General features: G+C 49.3%; 1 protein-coding gene across 2 annotated transcripts in view; it reads right to left on the bottom strand.

Moving 5' to 3' along the window:
- Positions 1 to 8,031, bottom strand: part of tbc1d8b (TBC1 domain family member 8B) — a 70,552-nt gene extending 62,521 nt beyond the window's left edge. For both annotated transcript variants that reach the window (XR_005457636.1, XM_038774677.1), the window contains exons 1-2: positions 7,801 to 8,031; positions 3,163 to 3,273 (exon numbers count right to left, since the gene is read on the bottom strand). Coding sequence is in view for 1 of the 2 variants with exons in the window: in XM_038774677.1 (XP_038630605.1) it covers positions 3,163 to 3,273; positions 7,801 to 7,927 (238 nt within the window). In the remaining variant the exon portion in view is untranslated. The remainder of the gene's footprint in view (positions 1 to 3,162; positions 3,274 to 7,800) is intronic.
- Positions 8,032 to 15,482: the final 7,451 nt, after the last annotated feature.

Raw genomic sequence — 15,482 nt, 5'->3', positions numbered from 1 at the left:
AGAGAAAGGACAGAATGCAAAACTTTGCAGAGAACTGAATTACATCTGCATACCCTGGTCCAATTTCCCCAATCCACCAACACTGCTTCACTGAGACACAACTTGGTCTGACTGCATTTGAGATACCACAGCTATTGACTGGTATGTGGTTGCAAAGCAAAACAATGGATGGATTGAAAGAAAATAAAACTGTAACTGAAAAATTAACTTGATCACACAGTAATCTATTATTAATGTACTGCTTTCTAACAACCGTGAAGCCAATAGTTTGTCTCCGTTACAACATCGATGATACCTCAAAGTAGCAGTGAAGGACATGGGAAACCCTTGGGATAGAAAGGCGACTTTGTTCCTTTCCTAAATGTTTCATTAAACAATGAAATGTCAAGTTAACAATGAAGATGTTTCAATACTTTTTGAATCCCTCCAATCTGGGTCTTAAATTGGTTGGGTCTTACAAAAAATGAATTGTTTCCCATCAAGGCCAGAGAAGGTTACGGACAGCTTTAATAGAAGTTTTCAGAATTGTCTGGGGGTCAGCCCGCATTGCAGGAGGATGTGACAGAGGCATCATAATGGTTTTGCGAAAAAGTGTTTAAAGTGCTATACAAACCCCACTCCCGATGGTGCCGCCCCCCACCCATTACCTACCCACCCACCCACGTCCCCAGTGCCCTCAGTGGTCCTCGGCGTGCTTGGTCATCCTAGTTCAACCACTACATCTTGGTGTTTCCCCACGATGCACATCAGAGGTGGAGGCAGCCAATTGCTTACCTCGTCCCGTGGCCTTTGATGCTCCTGGCGGGTGTCCTCTGCAGCGTCTGTGGCTGGAGGGCCCCGGCTCACTTTCAGCGGCACATGTACAACCACGCCGCGCCACCCTGTCCCGTGTGCCAACTGCGAAACACGACCTCAGAGGGGTGGATCTCGGGGGAACTGGCGGCCATTGCCGTCGCCACTCCATAGGATGGGTCCAGGTAGGCACCCGGCACCCCCTACTCCCAACCGGAGCCCTTAGGGCCTGGGGTTCACCCTGGGACAGAGGGGCCCCTGGTTTGAGCCCCGTCTACCCCTGCATCATCTGGCTCTGCCAGCCCTCGTGGTTCCCTATGGTCTTCACCATAGGTGTCGGTGCTTTCAGTGATGCTCCTCATTAACTGGGCAATGCTCTGCAGTGCCTCAGCCATGCCCACCTGTGAATGGGACAGATTCCTCAGCGCCATGGCCATGCTCATCTGAGAGCGGGATATGTCCCGCTGAACCTCATCAAGGTCGGCCTGGTGCTGGGTGACATCCCCCAATGAGTCAGACATTCTGCTGAGACCCTCACCCGTGGCTGTCGCCGACTGTGCGACACCTGGGACACATCCGACGCCGTGCACCAGGCTCTCCACTGCTGTTGCCGCCCTAACAGCGTTGGCCTCAGTGCCACACATTGCCAGCAATATCTCCTGCGCCCGAGCCACTGAGATTCCTTCAAGCGGCTATGGATCTGCTGGAGTACCAATGAAATCTCCCTCTGAAGCCCAGGTTAGGCTCTATCGTCTCCATCAGCTCTGGGTAATTTGTTCCACAGGCTCAGCATCAGGCTGGCACCAGCTGGGTCCTGGGATCCAGCAGACTTCCTACCGCTGTCTTGCCTGGGGGTGCCTGCATCCACCTGATATGCATCATCAGCGATGCAGTGCTCATCAGATTATGCCCCCGAAGCTTGTCCACTAACATGTCCCACATAGATGTGTGTATCTGCGCTGGTGGAGGGTGAGGATGACAGCTGTGCCGCGACCACGGTTGCATCCTCAAAGCTCTCCTTTGAGGTGCTGACCCCGGAGTCAGAAGAGTGCTGCCCGGGATGGGCCAGCTCTGTCGGCCGGAGGACCTGCAGGTGAATGGACATCTGGGCAGGATGGGGTCAGTCAGTAAGGCAATAACAACTCACTTTTGACAGGTCCTCCGGGTGGAGCCCAGTGGTTCTTCACCTGTGGGGCATCCGCCAGGCTCTGCGTGGGTGACCGATCTGTCCTCGGCAACACCGGTCACCTCCAGGGCCCGCTCCTCGAAGGAGGTGAAGATTCTAATGTCTGTAACCCCTCTGCCGGTCTGGGCCCCTCTCCCGGCGATTATGGGAGAGCTTTTCCTGAGGGGACACGGAGAGGGCATTGTTAGTCGTCCTGGCGAATCAGCTGGCGAGCCCACATTTGCAGTGAGAATCCGCAAGGTCTCGTTAAGTGGACCAATTATCGTTAAATTGCATTGCCGGCCTCGCGCCAGGAAGGTTGCGGGGTTCACAGTGGTGGTAAAGGGGGTGTGAAGGCAGAGTTTGGGGGGTTGTGGGGTGGTGATTGAGGGGGTATTGGTGTCTACTCACTAGTGCTGCTTGGTGTCAGTCGTTGACCTTCTTCCTGCACCGCAGGCCAGTCCTCTTGATCATACTCCGAGCTGAAAGCTGCTCCCACCTCACCCCAGGCAGCACTGGCTGCCTTGTGGCTCACCCTCTGGGGAACAGAACATTCCTCCTGGCCTCCACTGCGTCGAGGCGCCTCCCCAGGTCAGCGTCCCCGAACCTTGGGGCTGGTCTCCACGGCGACATTGTTGCGAGCTGGCTGGGGTTGGCTGAGCAAGTGCAGCTTAAGTGCTGCTGACCTCGTTAGCGGGGGGCTGGCGAGCGCGGTCCCGGTGAATCAGCTGGCGAGTCCTCATTTGTGGCGAGAAGCCCGCCAGGCCTTGTTAAGTGGACCAATTAACGTTGACTTGTGTTGCCGGCCTCGCTGGGCCGAGCGCCAGGATGCTCGCGGCAATTCCCGCTCGCTACCACATTTCGAAATTGCGGGGGGGGGGGGGGGGGGGGGGGGGGGGGCGATTACATGAAATCCTTTTAAAATTGTGCGTCTATAAGGCTTTCAAGTTTCTGCACAAAAGCACATAGCACCCGAGGGGAAATGTTGCGATAAGACAGCATTAAGAATTAATATAAGAATAATATCTTTTTCAAAAATTAAGAAACGATGCTTCACGTTTTAAATAAGGTTTTACTTTGGTATACTTTGTATTTTGCATAACGCAATGTATTAATATGCATTCAAGTGTCGTAAATCCCAAATGATTGATGGCGGAAGATGACCCCAAACCATCAATAACTTGCACAATAACGATTTAACTTACCACATGCAATGGACCAATAGACTTGGGATTCTGGTGTTTGATGTAAAATGCGATACGGAGCTACTTTAGAAGTTGAATCAAACACAGTGTCAAGTGTCCCAACAAGGAGGCCTGCAGGAACCAAAAACAAATGTTTTTGTACCTCAACAATTAGCTTGTTATTCATCCAATCACACACATTTTACATTGCATGCTCAGCTGAATTACACCAAACTACTGGTCAGAGAAAGGTTAAAGCTTGCAAGGAAGTGCCTTAATTTTGACAACTAACAGCATGTGAATATTATGCTGGGATAAAACCAGTGGAAAAGGCAAATAAGAAATACATGTCAATTCCATAAAGATGCTATACAAGTTCAAGCGTTGAATTTTCTTTCCATGAAGTTTTGTAGGAAACCCAGTGTTAGGGCTCAACCTGACTTCAGTGAAGGGTTTCATTGGTCATTATTAGACCTTAAATTCCAGATTATTATGGAATTCAAATTTCACCATCTGCCTTGGTGGGATTTGAACAGGAATTGCCCTGGATCACTAGTCCAGTGACAATACCACTATGCTAGTGGTTAGCTCTACTGCCCAATGGCACCGATGACCCAGGTTCAATCCTGGTCTCGGATCACTGTCCGTGTGGAGTTTGCACATTCTCCCCGTTTCTGTGTGGGTCTCACCCCCACAACCCAAAGATGAAATGAATGAAAATCGCTTATTGTCATGTGCAGGATAGGTGGATTAGCCATGCTAAATTTCCCCTTAATTGAAAAAAAAAATGAATGGCTACTTTAAATTTAAAAAAATACTAACTTCACATCCAAAAATTATATTGCTGACAGTTAGGTCCTAAAATATCTGAATTATGGAACAAATTTTAACAATTATTAAAAATCAGTAACCCAGCAATGATTGCACAGGCTGGGGCCCTTTTTCCTCAGAAAAGAAATTGAGGTGTGAATGAATAAAAGTCTTTAAAATTCTGAAGCAGTTCAACAGGGTAGACACTGGGAACGTTGTATTTGCAGGGAGTCCAAAACTAATGATCATAAATACAAGATAGTCACTAATAAACCCATGAGCTAAACCTTCTTCACCTGGAGAGTGGTGAGAATGTGGAACTCTGTCATATATTAGGGTCTTGCTTGTGGCCATCTTCTCTTCGAGGGACAAACATGTTCATCACCTGAGGGGTTTGGTAGGTTCCTGGTCCACAGATGACTGCTCTAGATCAATCTGCGCAAACAGGGCAGGATACTGCAGATGATAAGAGTTTTGGACACATTGTCGGTTCAGAATTTCCTCTCCTTGCCTTTCTCTCTGCCTCTGGTATGCGCATGCTTTCAAAGGAGACTGCACTGTTTTTAATTTAGGTTGCACACCAGGAGCAGCGACCTTGGGTGAGCTTCTCCTAGGACTTGAAGTCGATATCAAAACTCATATGGTGAAGATTTCAGGGTGCCCTTGTAGCACTTCCCTTGACCACCATTAAATGCGCACTCCAGACTTGAGCTCCCTGTAGAACATTTGTTTGGTCGGGATATGTCAGACATTGTGGATGACCAACCAAACTCAATTAAAGTAGTTCCAGCAAATAGCAATTTTGCACTTAAGTTAGAAGATTAGGGAGGGAGGATTAGAAGGTACTAGGGAGACAGGAATAGAAATAGATATTGATGGGGTAAGATGAAGAACGATGTGGAGCATAAACATGGGCACAGGTCAGCTGGATTTCATGGCCTGTTTCTGCTCTGTAACATTCCAATCGCTAAAATATTTATATAATGATGTTGAGCTTATTTAATTGCAATGTGTAACTTTTTTGATGCTCTTTAGGATACAGTAATGGTCTCCATGGCACTCATTTTGAGCATGAATTTAAAGACTATCAAAAGGAAAAGTTCGAAGATATATCCAGCAATTAGAGGCACATGTATCTCCTGAAGAAAACACATCAAAGTAAGAACCAAACTTTCAAAAATATCAAGACAATGAAAAAAGTTCCAAGATAGAAGAGATCGGCACCGTTAAATCTCTTGTTCTTTAAAAAGAAAATCTGGAATCCAATAAGGCTCTAGAACCAGTTGAATCCAGCATTCAAAGTGCAGAAAGAGTTAGCAGATTAATAATTCCTTGCTTCTCAATTTCCTCCCTTTCTCCTGTCCTCATCCAAAAGTACTGACATGTGCCGAGGTTCAGTTCAATGGGCAAGAGACCGACCAGCTGAGCATAGCTCGCTTCCGGGGAGTTCATTTATCAATCGAGACAACGGGAAACTTTCATTACACCCTTCAACAGGCTGTGTAACAATGATTTGATCCAGTGCTTATTAAGTATGTTGGTAGAGAGAAACAAAATCATCTCTGCCTCTTCTGCAGCTCAATTTTAACAACAGCAGAGTACCGATTTAGATATAGTGAATTATTTATAACTGCCTGGAATGCCAACTATTGATTTACCAACTAATGCCGCATCTAACAATTGCTGGGAGTATTTTTAATACATTTTTAAAAAAGTTTTCATTTACCTTGACAGATTCAGGCAGCCTATGCCGGATCATTCAGTATTGATTGATAAAGAAATTGCAGCATAAAGTGCAATCCATTTCTAGAAAGAGGATATTGCTGGAAGATGGTCTGAGGAATATGTTCATTAAATTAATGATGAAACATGAGACTGTGTGCCTCAGTCTAATAGCGAAAGACGGGATGTACTTGACAGCTGGTCCAACACAACACATCCTGTATCAGTTAGCCGTGTGGCCTGAATGACATTGCCAAATGTACATCATGACCCTGCACACACCATGTCAGGTTTTCAGCCAGGAGGGAACCAGGGATTTCATTCTATTAGCTGGGCAGGATTCTAGCCCAGACTCCCTGAAGTGAAATCATTTAGTGTATTAACCCAGTTCCCCAGGGTCACGCCGAATGTTTGGAATAAATCCTCCTAATCTCATGCAAAAATGAACGATTACTGTACAAGAAATATACTTTGCAATTTCTATTCATTTTAGATTTGACTGCACCTGTGATTTATTCAACACTAAACACAAAAGGGCAAAATTAAAGTATGGAAAAATCCTTGTTAAGGATGGATAACAACTTGTCAAAGTGCAGAACAAATTACAAAATGCCCCTCAGCACTCTGCAAGTGCAAGGTTGCATAACACAGGCCAGAGAACATGTTGTGGTGACAGCACTGATTTTCAGCACTGTAACGAGGTGGGGACAGAAGGAGACGCACTGAGAAAGTGTACAAGCACACAACTGATCCACGGTTGGAGCTGAAGTGCTGATTCACACACCATGGGTAATCAACTCAGGGCCTCCGGAGGAGCCAGGGTGGGGTTGGTGTGCGTTGGTGCCAGGAATGAGGTGAATGGAAAGGTGTATGACTGAAACAGATAGCAAGTATACAAATAAAACAGTAAATAATAGGTTGGCAGGCAAATAATATAAATGGCAAACGATAAAATGTGAAGTGCAACAGCCAGAATAATAGAATCCCAACAGTGCAGGAGGCCAATCGGTCCATCAAGTATGCACTGACCCTCCAAAAGAGCACCCGACCTAAACCCATTCACTGTAACTCCATAACCCCACCTAGCCTTTGGGGCAATTTGCCATGGCCAATCCACCTAACCTGGACTTCTTTGGATTGTGGGAAGAAACTCACGCAGACACGGGGAGAACGTGCAAACTCCAAACCTGGGTCCCTAGTGCACGGTGAGGTAGCAGTGCTGACCACTGCACCACCGTGCCACCGCCCAAGGAAATTCCTGAATCTCAGGAAAATTAAGTGACAGGAATAATGACATAGTGAATAATGTAAGAGGTCTTACAACACCAGGCTAAAGTCCAACAGGTTTGTTTCAAACACGAGCTTTCGGAGCACTGCTCCTTCCTCGGGCGAGGATTCACCTGAGGAAGGAGCAGTGCTCCGGAAGCTAGTGTTTGAAACAAACCTGTTGCATTTTAACCTGGTGTTGCAAGACCTCTTACTGTGCTCACCCCAGTCCAATGCCAGCATCTCCCCATCATAGTGAATAATGACAGGAATAATGACATGAAGCAAAATGGCAAATAGATAAATGACAAAATAATGACAGATAAATGATTAAATGTCAGATGGTTAAATGTCAGGGGACCAATAATTGACACATCAATAGTTAAATGTCAGAAACTAATTAATGACAGAATTAAACAAGTGACAGGCAATTAAATAGCAGAGACAGTTAATAAATAAATTACAGGTAAAGCAAATAACAAAAGGAAGGTCAACAAATAAAAGTTTTCCCGTGTATGAATTGAACACCGATACTGGGTTCTGAGCACAGGAATGTCTCTTTTATTTACTCTCTCTTCACAAGAGGCTAACAGCCGGCCAGCGGCGGCGCACTGCACGGCAACCGGCAGGCTCGTTCTGCGGCTGTGCAGCAGGCACCGGCCGGCACTCCCCACCCAAACTACGGCTGCGCACGAACCGGCTGCCGGCACTCCCCCAAACTGCGGCTGCGCACGACCCGGCTGCCGGCGCCTCTCCTGCCACTGCGGCTGCGCGCCTCCCCGGCTGCCGGCGCCTGTCCTCGCACTGCGGCTGCGCATCCCCCCGGCTGCCGGAGCCTGTCCCCGGCTCTCCGAACTTTACCCGTTAGTCCGCCGCCGCCCTCTCCGTAGCCTCTGCGACACTGCAGGACGAAGTACTTGTGCGTTTTCTCCGTCAGCCATAACTTCAGGGCGTTCTTCAGCAGCACCTCCTCGGGTTTCAGCCACATGGTCGGCGCCTCTCTCCGCCAGCTCGGAGGGGTGAATCTTGGGCCGTCTCCGCCTCACTCCATAACCGCCGCACCTGCCCACGTCGACAGCAAAGCTTCCGGGCTCCCAGCCACTGCGGTTGCGCGCTCTAAACCCCGCCCTTCCAGCGCGCTGCACGCCGGGGGTTGTAGTTCCCTCCCCGCCGCGGCCCACTCAATTTCCACACAACTCCCAGCGAGCCCCGCGCAGACCAAAGCCCTCAGCAGATCCAAATGGGCCAGGGAGAGGATGTCCTTCAGAGGTCTCCAGGAACTGAAGAGCAAGCTCCAGGACACTGCAGTGTGCAGCTCTGGGCCAAAAAAAATTTCATTGGGACATTAACATTTGTTTTGCTATTTCCTTAGAACATTTCTCTTTACCAGATATAAAAACTGTTTGGTTGATGGTTGACTGTCATCCAATTGGGCAATGAGCCTTTTAGCTTACCAGTTGGTGTGAGGTAAGGCAGTACGTCACAAGGATGGACGTGTTTGGTTGACTAATAGCTGGAGCGTGCGGGCTAATCATGTGATGGGGATTTCAGGAATACATTTAATCCTTGACCAAGAGTCATCCGACTCGAAAAGTTGGGCATACTTTAATGGCCTCGTCATGATCGGTGTGGATTGGGGCACACTGGTTGAATAGCATAATCCGCACCGGACGTGAATCAGTTTGCCATCTAACCGTCCCGCTCCAGTGGCGGGTTGCGGATACACCACAGATGTGGCAAGACACCAATTGAGAACATAAGAATTAGGAGGAGGAGGAGCCATCTGGCCCCTTGAGCCTGCTCTGCCATTCAATGAGATCATGGCTGATCTTTTGTGGACTCAGCTCTGCTTTCCGGCCTGAACACCATCACTCTCTATTCCTTTATTCTCCAAAAAACTATCTTATCTTTATCTTGAAAACATTTAATGAAGGAGGCTCAACTGCTTCACTGGGCAGGGAATTCCATAGATTCACAACCCTTTGGGTGAAGAAGTTAATAATAATAATGATTGCTTATTGTCACAAGTAGGCTTCAATGAAGTTACTGTGAAAAACCCCAAGTGCCACATTCTGGCGCCTGTTCAGGAAGGCCGGTGCGGGAATTGAACCCGCGCTGCTGGCATTGTTCTGCATTACAAGTCAGCTGTTTATCCCACTGTGCTAAACCAGCCCCAACGTTCCTCCTAAACTCAGTCCTAAATCTACTTCCCCTTATTTTGAGGCAATGCCCCCTAGTTCTGCTTTCACCCACCAGTGGAAACAACCTGCCCGCATCTATCCTATCCCCTTCATAATTTTATATGACATCCTTCTAAATTCCAACGAGTACAGTCCCAGTCTACTCAACCTTTCCCCATAATCCAACCCCTTCAGATCTGGGATTAATTTAGTGAATGTCCTCTGCACACCCTCCAGCGCCAGTACGTCCTTTCTCAGGTAAGGAGACCAAAACTGAACACAATACTCCAGGTGTGGCCTCACTAACACTTTATACAGTTGCAGCATAACCTCCCTAGTCTTAAACTCCATCCCTCTAGCAATGAAGAACAAAACTCCATTTGCGTTCTTAATCACCTGTTGCACCTGTAAACCAATTTTTTGCGACCTTTGCACGAGCACACCCAGACCCCTCTGCACAGCAGCATGTTTTAATATTTTATCATTTAAATAATAATCCCTTTTGCTGTTCCTACCAAAATGGATAACCTCACATTTGTCAATATTGTATTCCACCTGCGAGACTCTATCCCATTCACTTAACCTATCCAAATCCCTCTGCAGACTTCCAGTATCCTCTGCAATTAAAGCCAATCTCCATCTCATTAGCAAGATGTAAATCCAATCTCATGGAACTAATTGGCTCCCCAGTTTAGCACTCGTTTTTAAAAGCGGGAAGCTGGCGCAATGGCTGCCAAGCGAAGCCAACGAGATGAGCCCAGGGGCACTGGAGCTGCTGCCCCAGTGTTGGGGGTGGGGAGCTTGGTTAGGGGGCACTGGGCACCACACGTCAAGGGTCCCCCCCTGGGCTGGGGGGATGAGGGAGCATAGCATCTGCAGGGCTTACAAGCTATCCCCCAAAATTGTGTATGCCCATAATAAGGGCTACTATAGCTGCTGTCTGTCTGTCCTACCAAACACTTCCAGGACAGAACCTTGTCCGTTGTTATATTCTGCTTTATAACTCCCTTTGAGGACTTGTGGTGGTATGTGGAAGGAGATCGTGCACAAGGTAGCTCCCCCCAGAGTCCTCCGTTTTTTTAGACCGGTTCATAGAATGTACAGTGCAGAAGGAGGCCATTCGGCCCATCGAGTCTGCACCAGATCTGGGAAAGAGCACCTTACCCAAGCCCACACCTCCACCCTATCCCCATAACCCAGCAACCCCACCCAACACTAAGGGCAATTTTGGACACTAAGGGCAATTTAGCATGGCCAATCCACCTAACCTGCACATCTTTGGACTGTGGGAGGAAGCCCCAGAGGAAACCCACGCACACACGGGGAGAATGTGCAGACTCCGCACAGACAGTGACCCAAGCTGGGAATAGAACCTGGGACCCTGGAGCTGTGAAGCAATTGTGCTAACCACTATGCTACCGTGCTCCCTGTGTTCCCGGGGTTAATTTGTGGACTAGTTCTTTACAAGAAGATGTCAAAGATCGCAAAAAAGAGCACTGGAAGGAAGGGTACGAGCGGTAGCCCTTCAGAGGAGCTGGGAAAGTGCGGAGTCCATTGCGAACAAAGATGGCAGAGGCAAGCTCGTTGGGTTGGGCTGTACCTGTTAAAAGAGGAGGCATTGGGAAAGATCTCAGAGATAGTGCAAGAGCATAGTGAGGTGTTGAAGGGTGGAGGAGACCTTATTGCGACACAGTGACCAGATAGCCTCACTAGAAGCTGAGTCGTTAGTAATGGAGGACAGGATCAAGGGACTGAGGGATAAGGTCGAGGAGGCGGAACCTCAGGATCATGGGGTTGCCCGGGGCCGAGTACGTTGCTGCGATATTTGCTAAGCTGCTGGAGGAGGAGGATCAGAGTGCCGTCTGATGTGGTGCTTTTGCAGGGGACCCACCTGAGGGTGAGGTGCCAAACTAGGTTTCAGAAAGTTTGGGTGAACCAGGTGCTCCACTCAGTCTTGACAGCAGGACCGGGGAGGGCGGGGTTGGGGGGTTTGCTGGTGGCAATGTTAATTAATAAAAGAGTTTGGTTTCAGGTGGGGAGGGTTGTGGCGGATCAGGGAGGTAGGCACTTAATGGTTATGGGAACATTGGAAGGCAATCAGTGGTGTTGGTGAATGTGTACACTCGAAACTGTGACGAAGTAGCATGAAGAGAATGTTGGCCACCATACCAGACTTGGACAGGCACCAATTGATCTTTTGCGGGGGGGAGCAGGTTTAGATTGTGTTTTGAATCCAAAACTGCTGCTGCCAGGGGTGAGGAAAGTGCGTATTCTGCGATAGTTATTTTGGATCATGTTCCACATATGGCTTTGGAGACTGGTCAGTTCAGCGACCAGCATGAAGTTTGGATGTGGGGCAGTGACAGACCTGGGGTTTTGCGGAAGGATATCAAGAGCGATCGATATGTCTGTGGGGTTTCATAGGAATGTGGAGGTTCTGCCCTTGTGATGTGACCATCAATTCACTCGAGACACGATAGGAAGTAAACTGTGGCTTTAATAGACTTACAACTGAGCCTGCCTGCGACCAGAAGAACTGAGAGCAGACACACAAGGCTGAAGCACTTTATACTTCCGGTAGTGGGAGGGGCCATGGGCGGAGCCGAGGGTGGAGCCTCTAGCGACTCTGGGGCGCTGGCGGCGGGTAGCGAAAATATGCCGCGCATAGACCTCGTTTACAGGCCGCACGTATAATCGGTCAAGCATAGCGAGGGCCTCGGTGTACAAGTCGGTACTGTTGAGTTGTGTAGAGGTGCGATGGCTCAGCGTGCGTGCAGTAGACTGAGTTTCTGCTCATCTGTAGTCGCGGAGGTAGTCGACGCAGCCAGGTAGACCTTGAAACACCGAAGCCAGTGTAGAAAGATTTCCTTCGCCTCTGCAGCCTGCGGGGCGAGTTCTAGTCGATCAGGTTTGAGGGTTGATTCCATAGTGGATTTCGTAAGTCTATTAAATTGATGTGACCATCAATTCACTCGAGACACAATAGGAAGTAAACTGTGGCTTTAATAGACTTACAACTGAGCCTGCCTGTGACCAGAAGAACTGAGGGCAGACTCAAAAGGCTGCAGTACTTTATACTTCTGGTAGTGGGAGGGGCCATGGGCAGAGCCGAGGGTGGAGCCCTGTACAAGCTCCCCATCTCCCCCTGTGGGCAGAGCCGCGCAACGGCTCACAGACAGAGCCCACAAGGACACAATGCTATACAGTGTGAACACAATACTATACAGTGTGAATTACATGATGTACATTCACCACGCCTTGGTTCTGTGGGAGGCACTGAAGACAGTGGGGAGGGGAGATAATCTTGCACAAAGCACAGACAGATAGGGAGGCAAGTGAGAAACGGCAAAGGTTGGTAGATGAAATCCTGGAGGTTGACGGTAGATATTTGAGTGATCCCCAGAGCCCCTGATTAGCAGGAAGAAGCTGCAGATGCTGTTTATAATAATAATCTTTATTGTCACAAGTAGCCTGATATTAATACTGTAATGAAGTTACTGTGAAAACCACCTTGTAGACCCGCCACATTCCCGCGCCTGTTCGGGCACACGGAGGGAGAATTCAGAATGTCCAAATTACCTAACAGCACATCTTTTGGAATTTGTGACGAGTTAACGTCCACAGATAAGATGGTGCGCCAGATTCGGCGCTTGAGGGAGGTTATGTACAAATATGAGGAGAAGGCCAGTCGTCTCTTGGCTTGCCAGTTGAGGTGGCAGGCAACCTACCGACAGAATATTCAGGTTCGAAACTCAGGCGACAGGTTGGTGTCCACGGCAACTAAAGTCAATGGGACGTTCAAAGCATTCTATAATAACCTTTCTAGGTCGGAGCTGCCTGGGAAGGTTCGGATATAGTGGAGTTTCTGGAGCAATTGCCTAATGTGCGGTGGCTGTTAAAAGTGGTGCTATGCCCATCGGAGGGGTTGGAACAGGAGGTAATTGTTGCATTCATTGGATGCCAAAAAGGCATTCGACAGGGCAGAATGGGATTATTTGTATGTGGTACTGAAACTGTTTGGAATGGGGCCTAAATTTGTGTCGCGAGTACGATTGGTGTTTAAAGGCCCGAAGGACAGCGTGCACACAAATAACATGAGTATTTTCAGTTGAACAGGGGAAAGAGACAGGGATGCCTTGTGTTCCCCCCTCTTGATTGCATTGGAGATAGAACCTTTGACCACCGCCCTGAGGAATTCAGGCAGGTGTAGGGGGATAGCGAGGGGTGGGGGATAAAGGCATATGGAGCACAGGTTATCCCTGTACACTGATGATCTCTTACTATACCTGAGAGACACAATCCCAAACATGGGCGATATAATGGAGCTGCTGAGGCACTTTGACTCTTTTTCAGAGTACAAATTGAACCTGGAGAAAAGTGAGTGATTCCCGGCTACTCCCCCGTGGAGGTGAGTCAACTTGGGGGTGTTGCCATTCCGATTAGTGGGTTCTTATTTCAGGGGGTACCTGGGGGTTCAGATGGCTCAGGATTCCGCCCGCCTCAACAGGTTGAACTACACAAACTTGGTGGGAAGGATCAGTTCGATTTGCAGAGATGGGATAGTCTCCCTCTGTCCTTGGCAGGCAGGAGTCAGTCGGTCAAGGTGAATCGTTCACCAAGATTTCTGTTCCTGTTCCAGTGTTTGCCAATTTTTCTTTCAAAGTCTTTTTTTGGGGGTGATGCGACCATCAATTCATTCAGAGACACGAGTTGAAGTAAACTGTGGCTTCAATCGGCTTACAACTGAGCCTGCCTGCGACTATGCTGAACTGAGGGCGGACTCGCAGGACCGCAGCACTTATACTTCCTACTGGGGGCGGAGCCCTGTACATGCTCCTCATCTCCCCCTGTGGGCAGAGCCACGCAACGGCTCACAGATGGAGCCCACAGGGACACAGTAATGTACAGTGTGAATTATAGTGGTTACACATTCACGACATTCACCCCCTGTTAAAAAATCAAGTCCGGTGGGGGTGATGGGTCTACAAGTTCAGTCGGTCCGGCGCCCGAATCGTGCGTTGAGACCAACAAAGCAATGGTGTTGCAGCCGTTTCGGATGGCTGTGGAAGGATGTTCGGTGCGAGCCCGAGGGCGGACTCTGGGGGTTGTTCTTCTAGAGCTTCGTTCCTGCAGACCGGTGTGATGGGTGGAAGGGGGCGCGGGAAGCAAATAGGTGCAGGGGCGCAGGGCATGGGAGGTCGGGTGGGGTGTAGTGTGGGAGGTACATCGGTGGTAGTGGTAGTAGAGCCTGCGGGTGCCAGGTCCCGGAGGTGTCCTGTCGGCCATCGGGGTGTTCACTGAACGTGTAGTGGGGGTTCGAGTGCAGGAGTTGGACCCTCTCTAGCAGGGGGTCGGTCTTATGTGTCCGAATGTGTTTTCAGAGGAGGACAGGGCCCGGTGTCGTCAACCAGGGTGGAAGCGAGACCCCTGTAGTAGTTCCCCTAGGGAAGGCAAATAGGTGATCATGAGGAGTCTGATTTGTGGCCGTACAAAGGAGGGACCTAATAGCATGGAGCGCATCAGGGAGGTCCTCCTGCCAGTGGGATGTCGGGAGATTCCTGGACCGTAGGGTCAGTAGGACGGTCTTCCAGACCGTTGCGTTCTCCCTCTCCACCTGCCCGTTCCCCCTGGAGTTGTAGCTGGTAGTCCTGCTCGAGGCAATGCCCTTACTGAGCAGGTACTGACGCAGCTCGTTGCTCATGAAGGCCGAACCCCTGTCGCTGTGGACATAGTTAGGGAAACCGAACAGGGTGAAGACACTATGCAGGGCTCTGATGACTGTATGGGAGGTCATATCGGGGCATAGGATGGGAAACGGGAGAATTCACTATAACGTTGAGGAAATAAACATTGCAATTAGTTGACGGGATGGGCCCTTTGAAATCGATGCTCAGGCATTCAAAGGGCCGGGATGCCTTTACCAGGTGTGCCTTGTCTGGTCTATAGAAGTGCGGTTTACACTCCGCACAGATCGAGCAATTCCTGGTGACGTCTTTAACCTCTTCCGTGGAGAAGGGCAGATTGCGGGCCTTGATGTAATGGGCGAGCCGGGTGACCCCCGGATGGCAGAGGTCATTGTGGATCGCCTGTAGTCGGTCGTCATGCGCACTGGCGCATGTGCCGTGGGACAGGGCATCTGGGGGCTCATTGAGCTTCCCAGGACGATATACGATATCAGAATTATAGGTGGAGAGTTCAATCCTCCACCGCAAGATTTTGTCATCCTTGATTTTGCCCCGCTGAGAGTTGTCAAACTTAAAGGCAACCGATCTCTGGTCGGTGATGAGGGTAAACCTCCTACCAGCGGGGCAGTGCCTCCAGTGCCGTACGGCTTCCACAATGGCTTGGGCTTCCTTTTCAACT

The sequence above is a fragment of the Scyliorhinus canicula genome, chromosome 17, assembly GCF_902713615.1.
Source record: "Scyliorhinus canicula chromosome 17, sScyCan1.1, whole genome shotgun sequence".
Lineage (NCBI taxonomy): Eukaryota > Metazoa > Chordata > Chondrichthyes > Carcharhiniformes > Scyliorhinidae > Scyliorhinus > Scyliorhinus canicula.
The sequence above is the reverse complement of the archived record's forward strand: the minus strand, read 5'-3'. Positions and strand labels throughout refer to the sequence as shown.